This window comes from Bradysia coprophila, unplaced genomic scaffold (genome assembly GCF_014529535.1).
Source record: "Bradysia coprophila strain Holo2 unplaced genomic scaffold, BU_Bcop_v1 contig_350, whole genome shotgun sequence".
Classification (NCBI taxonomy): domain Eukaryota; kingdom Metazoa; phylum Arthropoda; class Insecta; order Diptera; family Sciaridae; genus Bradysia; species Bradysia coprophila.
The window spans coordinates 6,808,254-6,824,366 of NW_023503608.1; the positions used below are offsets into that span (position 1 = coordinate 6,808,254).

The 16,113-nt window shown below is 33.6% G+C and overlaps 1 protein-coding gene across 5 annotated transcripts in view; it reads right to left on the reverse strand.

The window, feature by feature from the left end:
- Positions 1-16,113, reverse strand: part of LOC119080599 (serine/threonine-protein kinase N) — a 52,138-nt gene that overhangs the window by 11,988 nt on the left and 24,037 nt on the right. For 3 of the 5 annotated variants that reach the window (XM_037188998.1, XM_037188995.1, XM_037188994.1), the window contains 3 exons: positions 7,379-7,519; positions 6,651-6,825; positions 632-1,065 (listed from right to left, as the gene is read on the reverse strand). In XM_037188998.1, coding sequence (XP_037044893.1) covers positions 632-1,065; positions 6,651-6,825; positions 7,379-7,519 — 750 coding nt within the window. Of the gene's footprint in view, positions 1-631; positions 1,066-6,650; positions 6,826-7,378; positions 7,520-9,061; positions 9,206-16,113 lie in introns of those variants that run through there. The other 2 variants (XM_037188993.1, XM_037188996.1) reach the window with 2 other exon arrangements.

Sequence of the window (16,113 nt, forward strand, 5' to 3'; positions counted from 1 at the left end):
TTAGTAAAATGAAGTAAAAGACTTCATATTAAATACTTCAACCAAAGCTGAAAGACTAAATTTGGATATAGTTAAGTTTGCAGCGCTCACAATTAAATACAGAGTCGCCTTCTATTAAATTGTAGGAATAAGAAATTTGAGAATCACCAACTGTTTTTCGTTTATTTGATACGCCGTTTGAAAACATTACTCCATGTGCACGAGCACTAAAAAAATAACTGAAAATACACACCGTCTTCCTACATACTCGATGGTTGGACAGTTGAAAAAAGGCAGTAAACGATGATGCACAACACTAAATTCGTACCGTATGACTAAACACTCATAAATTAATCAAACGACATCTCGCACAAGTTCACAGATTTTTCTTTTGCCGTCGAACACCGCTCTGTGTTATAGTTTATGATATTTTGAAACTTTAACCTCATAATAGTCAATTAATATAAACATCAGGACAGATGCCAAAATACACGGAAAACAAAAGTGAAAAATATGTCGAAGAGACACTTAAACAAAGTTTTTGAAAGAATCACGTGGAGATTAAACATTTAAGAGATATAATGGGCCACACACAACGTCGAATCATTAAAATCTAAATTTAAGTTGGACAAAATTAAATCGAATATCTTACCGCCTGCAATTGCTTTTTATCCGGCACTTTGTTGTTCTGCAAAATTCTAATCACATTTTTGGCACCTGCAACAACGGCCGCTTCAATACGCAAACGATGCAGCAACTCTTCGACGCGTTCTTCCAGTGTAGTTTCCATGCGTTGCTTTCCGTCGCCATTCTCTTCCGTTGCCTGCTTCAATTGGCGATTCTGTCTCACTTTTATTATACGCAATCGAAGGAATTCAATTTTGGCTTTTGAGTCGGCCAACATTTGTTGAGCTTCGACCAGTAATTTTTTATCACGCCCATGATGACCGATCGTTTCGATCATATTTTCGGCGCCATTTTTGACTTTCGTCTCGATGCTGAGCTGTTTTTCAAGTGATGTGAGCAATTTGTCGTTTGGAGTGGTATCGTTACCACTTGATGGTTGAAGTTGCGATTGTGGTATGTCTGCAAAGAGAAGAAGATTGATTTAAAGGTTAGAATATAGACATTTGGATAGGCTAAGAATTGAATATCGATTTCAGGAGCAACGATCAAAAACCAAGTCAAGGTCGAGGATTTTATATCTGTGCAAGTATCGTATCATTTATCATTTGCTTCTCAACATTTTTATTTACAAAAATTCATTCATGTACAGTGCAGTATGGAATCATTTGCTTAACTGGAACCCATACTACGTAATACTTAAGCAGGACAAGTAGTTCAATCAAATGCAAGAAACGAACCTATTTCAAAATCTATTGCACAAACAACTATTGTATACACTGTGCCACAGCCAAACACACAATTCGTATTTTTGCACTGTGTCTACGCTTTCAATCAGCTTCAATCTATACGATCTGCCATATGTCTATATTTGTTTATAGTTTTATGTCGTCTTGTTAAACCATAAATGTGGGCGTGTACTGTAGCACGTTTACATTTTATCAAATAATTATTATTGTCATCTCGTAAATGAATATATTTTTCATTCATGATTTTATGTTTGGCTTGAGCAAATAACGAACGATGTAGCTTCGGTAATTTATGCATCGAAATTGCTTCAAAACTTATATTATACCAACTCTTCGATACGTTTTTGCACCGCATAGACACGGAAAATTGAATGGAATCGTTCATAAGATGGCATAATAATGATACATGCTTGGCTCTATCTTGATGCTAAAATAATTGATTCTTTGCGACGGAAATTTGTTTACATTTTCCAGATGAAGATAGCGACATCGATTTTGATTTATAGAAAAACAATTTAATCAACGAAAATTGTCGACGTAAATGTGAGTCGATGGAAAATTTATTTTCTGGGAAACTGGTTTCATTCGTTTGTTACCTCCCTGTGTACACGAAATTTTCAAAACAAGTAGAGAACATGATATATGTTGACATGAGAAATTGGAGAAAAGATAAGCTGTTTATGAAGAGCTTTTTATTTAAGTAAATAAACGTTGAAACGGTGCAATAATAAGTGCGTATTAAGAAAATATTAGATGGATAGATAGCGATCAACTAAATTGTAAATAGACGGAGATAATGTGCTATGCATTTTCTCCTAAACATCTTGCTGTTAGTAATTTTTCGACCCTGAAATATAGTTGAAATTTCGTGACGGCCTGTAAATCTCAACTTTGGCTTCAAATAGGAAGAAAACTTAGCAAGAAAGCCTAACTAGGGTAAATAAACACTTCCTTTCCAATAAATAAGGAGACGAAAATGTGTTTTGTAACATTACACATCGAGCGGTCTCGAGTGACAATCTATACATCTAGTGCCTAAAGGAGCATTGATCACTTGGTGGCATAATTATTACTTGAGACATCGAGTGCAAAGCACTTAATTAGGCTCCAGATGGGTAATTATAACGCGAGGCCTCAGGCCGTGTTTTTTTTCTTTCATATGGCTTTATTACACTTAATGAATTAAATGAAATCTTGAGGCCTATAACTTGCTATTTTTGATGGTCACTAAAAACTTCTTTCTGGCAGCAGGCATACCCACAACCTCTTTGAATCCAGATGAGGGATTCTTTTGAAAAACAGCCTACCTACATCGGACGTATTTTCCAGTGGACTTTTTTATATGTGCCTAGAAAGGTATTCGACCCTAGTAGCCAAAACCACTTTCAACAAAATTCTTCGAAGTTTGTCTGGCTGGTGAAAGGTGATCAAAGACCGAAAACTTGCACTTTTCTTACGAAAATTTCTCCAGTTACACGAGCCGTACAGGGTCGTGTGGGGTCTCATTAGAAAGGTAATCACATGCACTATTGAGCCGAATAGGGACTTATTGGGTTTAAAATTCATTGACACTGAAATATGTGCAGTTAATGTTTTCAACCGAAGACTTACACTGTTCTTACTGAAATTTCTCGAGGTACACAAAACGTACATGGTCGTGTATGGTGTCACTTGACAGGTAATGTGCTTTTGGGTCAAATAGGGTCTTATGTGGTTTGGATGCATATGCGATGAAATAGAAGTTGAAATGTTTAGGTGTACATATTTCATCATAGATGCATCCAAACTTCATAAGACCCTATTTGGCCCAAAAGCACATTAAATTACCCAGCCAGACAAACTTCGAAGAATTTTTTTGAAAGTGGTTTTGGCTACTAGGGTCGAATACCTTTTCTAGCTCAAAAAGTCCACTGCTGGAAAATGCGTCCGATTTCGGAAGGCTGTTTTTCAAAAGAATCCCTCAGATATATTTCATAAAAAAATCGTTGAAACAATTAATGCTTGGCAGGACAACTGGAATTTTTTGTGCGATTCAGATGATCCAGTTTCTTCAACTGATGGAGCGAATCTAGACCATGTTTATAAATCGTTAGAAACGAAATTTTTAATGAAAATGCAGGAAAACTATATTTTCTGTAGCATCCAATCAAAGCTTCTGTTTGATTCACCGATTTATAATCAATTTTACTTAGATGTTTTAATTTTGAATGACAAATTTACGGAGCTAAATTTTTCACGTCTTACTTTGTCAAAAGTTACTATTTTTTTCAGGCCGCGTGCCATAATACCCATCGTGAGCCTAAAAAAGTACTTTGCACCGAGATTCATACAACGATTTATGCAACTTTGCAAAGAATCATAAAACTTAGTGACATATTTCTGGCCATCGCACACGATGCGTTCCTAACTCGCCTATGTTTTATATTAACAATCTAGAGCGTAAAACAACACAATTTCGATCCGTGTGTTGAAAATAACTATATCTCGACCATTATTATACGTTAACAGCTCTCAACACATAAATAACTCTGTTATCTTCCGTTAACCGTCGTAATGTCAACATCTAAAAATTCGTACGTCTTACGTTCCACAAATATTCTTGCACGCATCAACATTGGCATCGATCCAAAATACATTTTTTTTTATTAAAATAAAATTGGCGCTAATTCTTGGCATTATTAATATGAAATATTATGTCACCCAGTCACGGCACTGTGTGTCTGGTACATGCTTAAGGATTTTAAGTCAAAATTATCCTATTTTTGGATTGGAGCGATGATTAAGAAAATATTTTCGTTATTTTCAAAAATTCAAAAATACGCTGGATCAATCTATACAGGTGAACCAAGGCATGCGAACAAGTAAATTCTACAACGTAATCATCTGACCTTGCACTTGTTAAAAACAAAGAAAAAGAAGAAAAAAACGAAACATTGCAGCAAAATAAAACGAGAACCGAGTATAAGTTCAAGACAGCTCGAGTTGCATTTTCTAAATATATAACTCGGAATTGATCTATTTGCATTATGTTAGGTGCGACACTCGAAACGAAAGTAAAGTTCGTATAATTCCAGTTTTATCGGAAAGTGATATCGTCATGCAGAAAACACAACCATACATGTAAACGAAATCGGATTATCGCATATTGTACGCCGGTAAGCTCACCGCTATATGTTGAAAAAAAAAAACGAAACGAAACTGAGTATAGCACAGTGCTATTAGCACACACAGACACAAAAAACTATAAACCTCCAGGATTATTCAGCTAATGTTAACAAAGCATATGAAACGTGCGCTTACAAGAACCATGTGTATGGTTTCACCTGAATTATGGGTGTACGTTCGTCTTAAATTACCATATCGTAAATAGCCTTGCCTCGTAAAATGTTCACTTTATTTTTCGTTGAAAAGAAAATTTGTTATAATTCTTAATTAGAGCCAATTATTATGAATTGGATAATATCCATTTTATCATGAGAGTTAATGGATGATAAATTGTTCAATGTTTACTGCCATAAAGGTGCTGGGTGAGGAGTGAAAGTAAAAATTTTCTTTTCTTTTCTTTTCTATATTTTAAATACACAGCTGTTGGATGTGTAATGAGAAATTCTCGTTGCAAGTATAATTCGTTTCAGTTTAATGTACATTTAAACGGATGTAATTGCTAAGGAATTTGTAGGTTTGTTTCGATCTTAATAATGGATAATAGCTAGAAATTGCATGCTAAATAGGAGGATACAAAAATTTAATGTATATTTGATGATTTATCTTGGAAATAAAGTACCGTTGGACGTGTAACACGCGACTAGCGACAAAAATGATGTGAGAGTTTCCGAAGTAATTGGTTCTCAAAACGAAATTATGCTAAAAGAAACCTTGTAGTTGAAAGCTGGTTAATTAAACAAACATCAGCTTCAAAATCATTTGCGAATATAGAACGTAAAAACTTTGTTTTCATTCGCTTCACAGTCAGTGGCAGGTTTTTACGGATGCTCAAATTATATAAATTTTCAAGGAAAATCTAAAGCAGTCACAGAAAGCAGATTAAGCATTCAGATATAGTATAGGTAACCGGTTCACTTGGGAAAGACCTTGATGATGAAAAAGATAAAAAGAAATTGGGAAAAAATGAGGATCCGTCCGTACTAAAAACAGGATTCTCCAAAGGTGCTTCAACCGGACATGAATCGCATCTCACTGTCAAATTAATCGATTTCATTGTTAAACAATTTACAATCTTTTTCTCATTTATCACCAAAACTGTCTATGCAACAGGGTGGTCCAAATTTGTATGAATTTTTTTTTGTTATTGGCTTGTAATTATGAAAGGTCATGACGAAAGCCTAAGATCGGTATAAAAAAAACCCGAACAAGCCACGTAAACAGGTTCTTGGACCACCCTAATGCAACAGTTTCAAAGTTGGTTTATTGCATAAAATTAAACGAAAAAAACGAAAATTTCCATTAACTGTTGCGGTTCATTCAACCGTCACTACTCGTTAAACGTTACAAAAAAAAAAAAAACAGAAACAGAAAAAGGAAATGAACTTCAACGAAACAAATTAGTTTCTCGTATCCGTCAGCCAATAACGTACAGCATAGCAGAAAAATCAATTATAAACTTATCCTAGCGAAGTAGATCGATGAAAATATTACTTTTACCTTGCACCATTTTTTCTTCTGCTTCTTTTATAAGACAAACAACAACTTCCATATGAGCACACACTGATTGATTCTATAAATGGCATAATAAAAGCAATTGCAAATGTATGCTGAAAATAGAAATAACACGCACTGATCCATTACATCCAATTTAAGAGTTTGCCGTTATGATCTACAGTGGTCGTCGTCATAATAATGGAAGTGTTATTGCCTTAAATCATTTCGTTTTTTTTTTTCATTTCTCTTCCACTTGCATTATTGGATAAATTATCTTCTTAAGGATTTGCATATTGTGCAATGTAAGTGCATTGTACTACATACACGTTTTATGATCATCTTAGTGAGATTTAGATTAAGGCGCACCATGAAAATCTTTGTTCCAACAAGAAAACATCAAGAGAATTGGATTAAATTAGCAAGAAATTAACATCGTTTGTGAATGGGGTTTATTCTACTCAGCATACACACAATCACTACTTCCCAACAATTCCAACAATTGAGATTTACAGAGGCGATACGGAAACAATTCAAATGGAGGGATCGTGTTTTTTTTTCTTAGTCTCATTGGTGCATACATCGTCTTGTGCTAATCACGTTGCAGTATAAATATAACAAACATATTTTTTTTGTACTCACCTTGACCGTTGCTGACACTGTTTCCCTGGGTCAATAAAATTTGGCTTTCCAATTCACTTAGTTCAGATTTTAATTCAGCTATTTTGTTATTGCTTTTCTTAACAATGGATGCAACGTCATTGAGTGAACGTCGATCTGTCGCAACTTCTCGTAATTTTTCAGCTCCTTCTTTGATCTGTAAACGGATTTGATGCGATGAGTTTTTGTGAAGGAAATATTTCAGTGAAAGGAAAATGTAGTATTACTGACAGTGGCACATAGGTCCTGAATATGAAGCTGTAATTGACATTTAGCTCAACTCTTCAGACAAAAACTATTTAAATTCGAAATTCAAGAACAACAAAATTTCTCCCGAAATTGGAATGAGTTGCAAAGTCCAATTGAGCTTACGTAGAACGTTGAAAATATTACTTTTACCTTGCATCATTTTTTCTTCTTCTATAAGACAAACAACAACTTTCATGTGAGCACACACTGAGCGTACACTAAGTATTCGGGAATCAAATATGTATAAGCCTGATACCATCTCAGATTCATCTTTTGTGTACATAAATACAAATTATATCGCTTAATTCAGCTGTTACGTCAGGCGATTGATGTAAGGCATCAGTTTTGTAAGTCAGTCTTAAGGCTTAGTGATTTTTATCATTATTTACACATACAATCCGGAACTCCTAACTAGCCCTAACGTGTAGTCCCACATTAGAAAATTTTAAAGTTTGTCTCACCTTTAATTCCTTCCTTATTTCACGGCGAATAACTTCTTTGATTTCCTCCAAACGATTTGGAAGTGAACTCTCCGGAAAGTTATCAGGAAATCCATATTTGTGACTCAACTCATACAATACTGGATGTTTGATGTAATCGCCCTGCAACGAAAAAGAAAGAAATATTGTGAAAATGTCTTAAATTGCGTTTCAATGTGGTCACGCCAAAACAATGAACCAACTCGAATGGAAAATGTTAAGATTTGACCGAATAAAATGAGACAGACAATAGACACAAACAATTTGCTTAATCATTTTAATTGAATAAAATTTCAACTAATCGAGAGAAGACAAAAAATCCGAAAACCAGTGACTGTTAAAATTCAATTATTTTTAAATCAAATAATGAATGAAGCCCAAGATTCCCACGAAGACATCGCAATACCAAAAAATATATATTTTTTTAAATGAAATGTGTAGGACACAAACGATATAAATAGATATAGCGTTTGGTTAAAGGTGGACAAAAAGGTCAGAAAACTTTTATTTAATTCAATGTCAAGCATGTCAAACTTTCATCACAGGAATTACGGTCAATTAAATGCAAACGTAAACGTGTACAACTGACTCAGTGTAGTCACAAGCAATGTAAGTGCAATTTTGTAATAGAACGTTTTTTGCTATTGATTTTTTTATGGGTGAGTCATGGTTTGCTTGTTGTGACTTATACACAGATAAGATATTTCATTTAGGAAGTAAATCATTCAAATGCTTCGATATTGAATCAGATGTGATAATGCGGTATTATAGACCGCAATGGTGTAGTAATCGAACATCATGTCACTTGCAATTGCGTAATATCATGAAAGTAAAAATTCAACATTGATTTGAGAGAGGTTTTTATGTCGTGTCGATTGGACACAATTTAATACCAAACGAATTAGTGTTCAGTGTATATTAAATGGTATTCTGGACCGCTACACTTTTTTTGTAGTCAAGACGTAAAAGTACACATTCCTCTTGGTACTCCCAGTTTACTGATTTTATATAAATGGTTAATTGAGATTTATGGGACGGACGGTTCAGTGGTGAACGCACTGGACTGTCACTGAGAAGGCGCGGGTTCTGACAAAAGTAGGAATAATGAAATACACTTAGGCATAAGATTGTAAACTAGAAAATTAAGAACTTAATAATTGAGATCAAAAGTGTAGAGCTTCTAAAAACATAGTACAGTGTGAAGAGTTACTGATCTCCCCGATATGGAACGACGACTGTTTAAATATTTTACTTCTATTCGTAAAGCCGTAGCTATTTATCTATAGACTTGGTCTTGAGCTCGTCATTGTACTGGTCATGTTGACTACTAGAAAATCTAAAGTGTAATTTGATTTCTTTTTGAAATCTAAGATTGCTACCTCATAGTAACAGTCAAAAGATTACGTGACCGGCTTGTTTCTTGCATAGATTAAAATAGAAGAGGTGCCTTTTAACTCAGATTCTGACTCCTCATATGTCTGTATTTAAAGCTTAAAATGGTATCTTTAAATATGATACCCTTCCCATCTATCTAAATGACCGAATGACTGGATTCAACCATGTTAGATATGGATAAGCTTTAATATTTCCTTAATTAATTCCATTAAAAACTATTTCATTATCCCACCACATATTCTTCAAGTGAATAGCAATAAATTAGTATACCTTATTGGCAGCTTGAACACATTTCAGTAGCAAGTTTTTATAGCTTCTCCGTCTCTGGATTCTGTATTCCATTTTGATATTGAACTCATAAATTTATTTTAATCAATGATAATATTTTCATTTTTGTTTCATTGCTGATTCGAAACGATATTTTAACATTAAATTCACATAAATATTCAGTCAATAGATGGAATTATATATATCTAATTTCAATTGACTTGATATCGTGCGTCTCATATTGTGCACGTAGATGGGAAATGGGAATCGAATATGAATTGATGTGTGATTGTCCTTAAGTTGACTTAATGGAATGATTGGAAAATTATTTATTAAAAATTTCCTTTGAGAGACGGAATGTAATCAACGTCGTTAGATCATCATTAAATTCTTAAATATTGTAAATTGCTCTGGAGGGAACGGTATGCTGTGAATTTCACTTATTTTATTTAAATTTCAAAAATTCAAGTAATTGTCACACTGTCCTTAAGCGTCAAGCATTTTAATTAATTTAATTCGATTTAATTAAAACGGCAGTCATAGCTATATGCCAAATAAGTAAATGCTGCCATTCGAGGAACTAATGAAGCTATAATGGAATAATAAACGGATGGAAAAATTGACACAATAATTTTTCTGAATTATAGAGACATGTCGTTTCCTCGTGAAATTGAACGAAAAAAGATTTGCTATGCAATTTGTGAGTTGATTTGTAAATTATTTTCTGCAAACAATAATTTGAAATGAAAGGAATGTCAATTTCTAATTTCATATTCCATATAAAGTGGGTATGGTTGACGTATTTTTTTCCATAAAACATTTGATGTGGCTTTCTATCTATTGTGTTTATTTAAAAGCTTATTAGAGTGGTTATTTAATGCATGAAAACCAGAGAAAGGTCAAATATGCTGGTACATTGTTACAAACTGTTTTCTAATCCCGATAACGCCGGTATTAGTAATCCAATAATTGTTTCTAACAGCAGGTTCATAATGGAAAATATAGTAGGAAAGATATTTGCTCGAATCATTAATAGGGTCGACAACTGTGCACATGAGAAAAGGCTTGAAAATGTAATGTTACAGTTTGTTCAAAAATGAAATGCACAGTTTTTAGTATTTCGAGACATTTCAAAATTTCAATCTGTCAGATAGTAAAGGATGCGTTTAATTAACCGGCGCATTAACAGATTTGAAATTTGAATGGTTTTTTCCACAGCTACAGATTTTTGCATGTTAAGTTTCTTACATTTTTTGCAAATAGCATTTTAATAGTAGGAAACTTAGATTTCGTCAGAAGAATTTGCGAACGGAAAAATGTAAATTTATTTTTAGTCTGAGTATTGTTCTACATCTATAATTTCTCTTAGATCGTGTCTTTATTCAAAGAAATCGATGGTGTTGTACAGCGGCTAACTGTTCAACTTCAATTAGCAGCAAACAATCATCACGGAAAAAAATTCAATTATTCGAAGCAAATTTAATGTTGAAAATTTGGTTCGAATATTTAAATATTTGTCACAAATATTTCAAATATTTATGAGAAATACAATCGCTAAACCGAACTGGTGTGCATACGTTATTTTGCACCAGCTGGTCCCATTTGGAATTGTGTGTGACCAGCTGGTGCAAAATAACGTATGCACACCAGTTCGGTTTAGCGATTGTAAATTCAAAATTATTTGTGACAAATATTTTAAATTATTTGTCACAATTTTTTTAAAATATTTATGACAAATAATTTTGAATTTATTTCTAATAAATAATTTAAATATTTGTTGCAAATTTATAAAATATGTGTCACAAATAATTTAAATATTTGTCACAATAAATTTGGAATTTATTTGTCACAAATATTTAAAATATTTATAACAAATAATTTAAAATTATTTTATATTTTTTATATTTGTCACAAATAAATTGCGAATTTATTTGTTACAAATATTTACATATTTGTGCCAAATATTTATATATTTGTAGAAAATCATTGTTGACAAATTTTTTTTCACTGATGCTTATTCGTGTTTCCAATATCGTCACTTCAAGTGCTGATAAAACTTCTTGTAAAAAATTTGCTAAATGTATAAAGTAGACGGTCTTTCTACAGATTTGAGTATTCAAAGACCATCGATTTGTTTGAATAGAAACACGATCTAAGAGAAATCATAGATGTAGAACAATACTCAGACTCAAAATAAATTTACATTTTTCCGTCCGCGAATTCTTCCTACGAAATCTAAGTTTCCTACTATTAAAATGCTATCTGCAAAAAATGTAAGAAACTTTACATGCAAAAATATGTAGCTGTGGAAAAAATCATTCAAATTTCAAATCTTTTAATGCGCCGGGTAATTAAACACATCCTTTACTATCTGACAGATTGCAATTTTGAAATGTCTCGAAATACTAAAAACTGTGCATTTCATTTTTGAACAAACTGTAGAAGTTGTGATGACATTTATATTTGATCTATTTGTTGGGGTTATGAAGTGACATCCTTTAAACACTGATATTGAATACTTGATAATATTGTAAGGTATCTTATCGTCACAGTATTCGTTGTACTTGTATTCAAAACCTATAGCCTTTCAGTACCAGCTAATCTATTTGTTATCGAAACGACGACATAATTGGGTCTTATAAAGTGAAATGCATGGTAAAACAAATGAAGTAAAAGATTTTGTGTTTCGATACTTTAATACTATGAAGGATCAATAGTCTGATTCGAGATGGATGTTGGTGATTCATTCAATAGTCAATATGAAAAAAATAATCTCCCTTCATTTTAAAGGTTTGGGTTTAAAAGCTTCTAGCAATATTCGAGGTCAACATAAGCCCCACGCAATACGAATAAAAAAAGGAAATGTTAGTGTCAAGTGTTACTAATGTTACTATGTACACAGTATAACGCTATCTTGTAACCATAAAACCGTAATCAGTAAATGAGTAATATGTTTGTCAGAATACGAATCGCACATACACATTACATTTATTGTGATTTTCATCGATTCCAGTTGATTATTTATATCAATTTAATTGAAGCTACAAGCATATGGTTCTCACTTCTTATTGACTTAATTAGGATTAAGGTAGGTTACTATAAAGTTTGCTATATAGTCTGTAACTGCAGGAGTTGCTCATGGACTCATGAAGGTTATTGAGTACTGAATCACTTAGTTAAATTGGCGATGGTAATTTCATATCGTCACAATTTAAATACACGAAGTTCAGCTCGGTGTCAGGACTGGCAAATTTGAATTAGGAAGCGATTTAACAGAGACCATAGTCCTCTATAACTTGTAATTTGTCAAAGGTGATGTATGAGACAGAAATAGAACATTTAACTTTGTCAAAAGAATTTATTACTTTGACAACTATGAAAATTAGTCGTTAGGAAGTATTGACCGTAACTCAAAACGGTATGAACGCTCCGAAAAAACTATGAACACTTGCAAGCATAGGTGCAGAACACTTTCAAGTTAATATTCTTAATATTTTCATAACAAATCGAAACCAAATTGTTTAATGAAAAAAGAGACTCGTTTCTTATTCTCTGTTATGCAAGAAAAATTGATTAAGTTGCAGGTCAGAGTGCAATGATAGATGCTCTTGAACATTAATTCGTTGCACGATCAATCGTATTTCCACACACACAGTAACACACTAACACTTGTACAAACAATTATAGATTACTAGACAATTAGCTAAACATTGTTCGTCTGATTCATCTCACATTAACTTTCATTTCACTTGGATATACCAAAATTACGACATTTATAATTTAGTTCTATAATTTCTGATGTTTTGACGATAAAAACAGTGGTATAAGTTTCCTATATATGTATATATAGCGTTTGTGTAAACGCACACTTGTCGTACGATTGAAACTACTTTCCGTTTCCAAAAATTCTTATCAATTCTACTCCGTTCTCTATCTAAAAAGCGAATTTTATATTTAACATTCCGATTTTACACGGCCGCGGTATTGTTGCAGTTACGATATACTGAAAATTCAGCCAAACATTATATTATCGCAGAAAGAGAAACGAATAATTTTTTTCGTATGTATGTTAACTCTTATCTGCACGCTAATGTGTTTCAATTATAAAATATAAATATTAAGTTGGTTGTTTATGTGAGGAAAAAGGAGATAAGGAAATTTCGTGTGTGAGAGATTAAATTTTTGTTCGGTAAGAATTTAAGAACTCATGTAATAGGATCCGATTAAATGATAATGAAAAAAAGCAATAAAATAAAATCGTGGAACATACACAACGGTGTGTTATAATATACAAACAACAGGTTGGCTATCTATACACGCTGTAATTAGATTGGCTTGGAATTATTTTAGCGACAATTTAGGGAAAGTGACAACCATTTCGATTGAATAGGAAGAAGTACTAGTACACTGATTTTACTGACAGCTTTCGCTTCAACTTTAGAGGAATCACTGACAAATCTTTGACGAAAATAATTAATTTAAAGATTAATTAAGGAGCCTGCAGGAAGTCTACAAACTTAAAAACGAAATTTTCGTATTAGCATGATTCGACTAAATTAACATTTTCTTCTAAAGTCAAACGCTCAGCTGGTTCAACTGCCTGAGCTGTCCAACTCAATACTTACAACAACAAAAAAACCATTGAACAACTCTGTGACTGAACGGGTTAACCAATAAAATGTATGAAAACGAAAGCAGCTAAAAACAATATGAAATGACAAGCACTTAGCCGAATGCGTCAATACCGAGAATGTCTAGTAAATAATAAATAATATTCTCGCTACATGAATTGGTATTGTCGGAAAACACTATTCCGCACGAAAAAAAAAATCATTCAAAAGTACTACTCTATTACCAATATTTAGACGTTTGTTCGACGTTTCAAAAGAGAAGAGAATTGAAATTGAAATAAAAATAACAACAAAGCTCGTCATTTATATTCACATTAAAATGGAAATATAAATAAATTTGTTCAAAGAAACGTGCAGATAATAATGGTTTAGGTGACGACGTACACCATGTAAATATTGGAAATTATTATAAACAACAATATTGGATATTCACGGTATTCACATACATAAAGCTGCTCTACGACGAAACCAGATGATTCAACCGAATTAATTCTCTTTTTTTGTAAACTAAATTATTTATTAAGTAGAGGTACAGGTAGAATCAATTAACTCGAATTACTGGTACCAGTACCATGGTATGAGTTATTATTTGAATTGTCAGCTGATTACACCTTTCAAATAATGTGAATGACGTAAATTCAATTTCAAATAAGTTCAAGTCAATAAGTCTAGGTAATCATCTTTAGATTAAAAACTGTCAAAATGTTTCACTTGTTTAAATTGCACGTTATTCTGCATCTGGACTTGGAGCATATGTGGCAGCACTACATCTCACATCGGACGCACTCATCATGCGTATTAAGTTTAGTTAAAGTTTAGCAACACTGCATGTCATTATCAGCTGACAATTGGACTTTGGATATCTATTGTCTTATTTTGCATGTAAACATTACCGTATAAAACCAAGTGCTTTTCATAAATAAAATTATTCCTTCTTGTGGATTCAAGAAACTAGTTTATTCTAATATCTTCCCACAACTGGTGACCCTCGACATTTTTCGTCTTTAAAATCATTGCGCAGTGCAAACAATACGTTTCAACTGCTGTTCAGAAAATTCGTTGCTTTCAAGTTCAACTTAAATTTTCTCTATTTTCACTACACTTGCATATCTACTATGGCAGATGGTGATAACAACGATCAATCAATCGGAGAAACTCCAATGGTTGTTCCTACAGTTGGTAGTGGAGGTAACTCTGATTTAGGTAATGGAAATATTCCACCGGTTAACAATTCGGTGCAACGCATCCAGCTAAAAATACCGCCATTCTGGAAAAAGAACCCACAGCTGTGGTTCATACAGCTGGAAGCGCAGTTTACTACAACAAACATAACAACCGAACAAACCAAATTCAATCACATCGTAGGTGTAATTGAATCGGATATTCTCGATTATGTTAGTGATATTGTACTCGCTCCACCTGCGAGAAATCAGTACCAAGCAATCAAAGCCCGCCTTATCAAGCAATTCACTGCTACTGATCAACAAAAACTGAAGGCTCTCCTCGAAGAATTAACCCTCGGAGATATGAGACCCACGGATCTTTTACGTAAAATGAAAGCTCTCGCATGCAAGAAGGTAGGTGATGAATTCCTTCGCACCTTGTTTTTGCAAAGATTACCAACTACAATTCATACATTCCTCGCTACGAGTGTAGCACCTATAGAGGAACTAGCACAATTGGCAGATCAAATGTTTGAAGTTACTCAGTCTTCTTCTGTAAGTGTTCAAGAAGTCTCTAGTCCCTCAAACGACCTTCTCGACGGTTTAGTTAACGTTGTCCATAAGCTGGAAGACAAAGTCGAAACTCTCACACAGGGTTTTCGCAGGTCTTGGAATAGTAGTGGACAAAAATCACGAAACCGATCGACGACGCCGGCCAAAGCGTCGAATGTTAAACCAAATAAACTCTGTTTTTATCACAAACGTTTCGGATCCAAAGCCGATAATTGCTCTCAACCCTGTAGCTGGGTTAACAGAAAGTCTAAAGAAATCGGGCAGCCAGCAGTTCGTACACTCACTCAGGGCCCCCTCATTAATCGACTTTTTGTTACTGATAAAAACTCAAACAGAGATTTTTTGGTAGACACGGGCGCCGACATTTCTGTGGTCCCCCCAACGTCGAAAGAAAGGCTCAACGCTCCATGTCTGTTTAATCTCTTCGCAGCAAACGGCTCTAAGATTAAGACTTACGGAAGCAAATCTATAACGCTCAATCTCGGTCTTCGCCGACCGATAACTTGGTTATTTATCATTGCAGACGTGCAATCACCAATAATTGGCGCCGATTTATTAAAGAAATTTGACCTTTTAATCGATGTTAAAAATGGTAACCTAATCGATAACGTTACAACCTTGCCTATTCAAGGAAAAATCAAACAGGCTAGCATTGATATCCAAGTGAAATCTCTCACAAACATAGGAA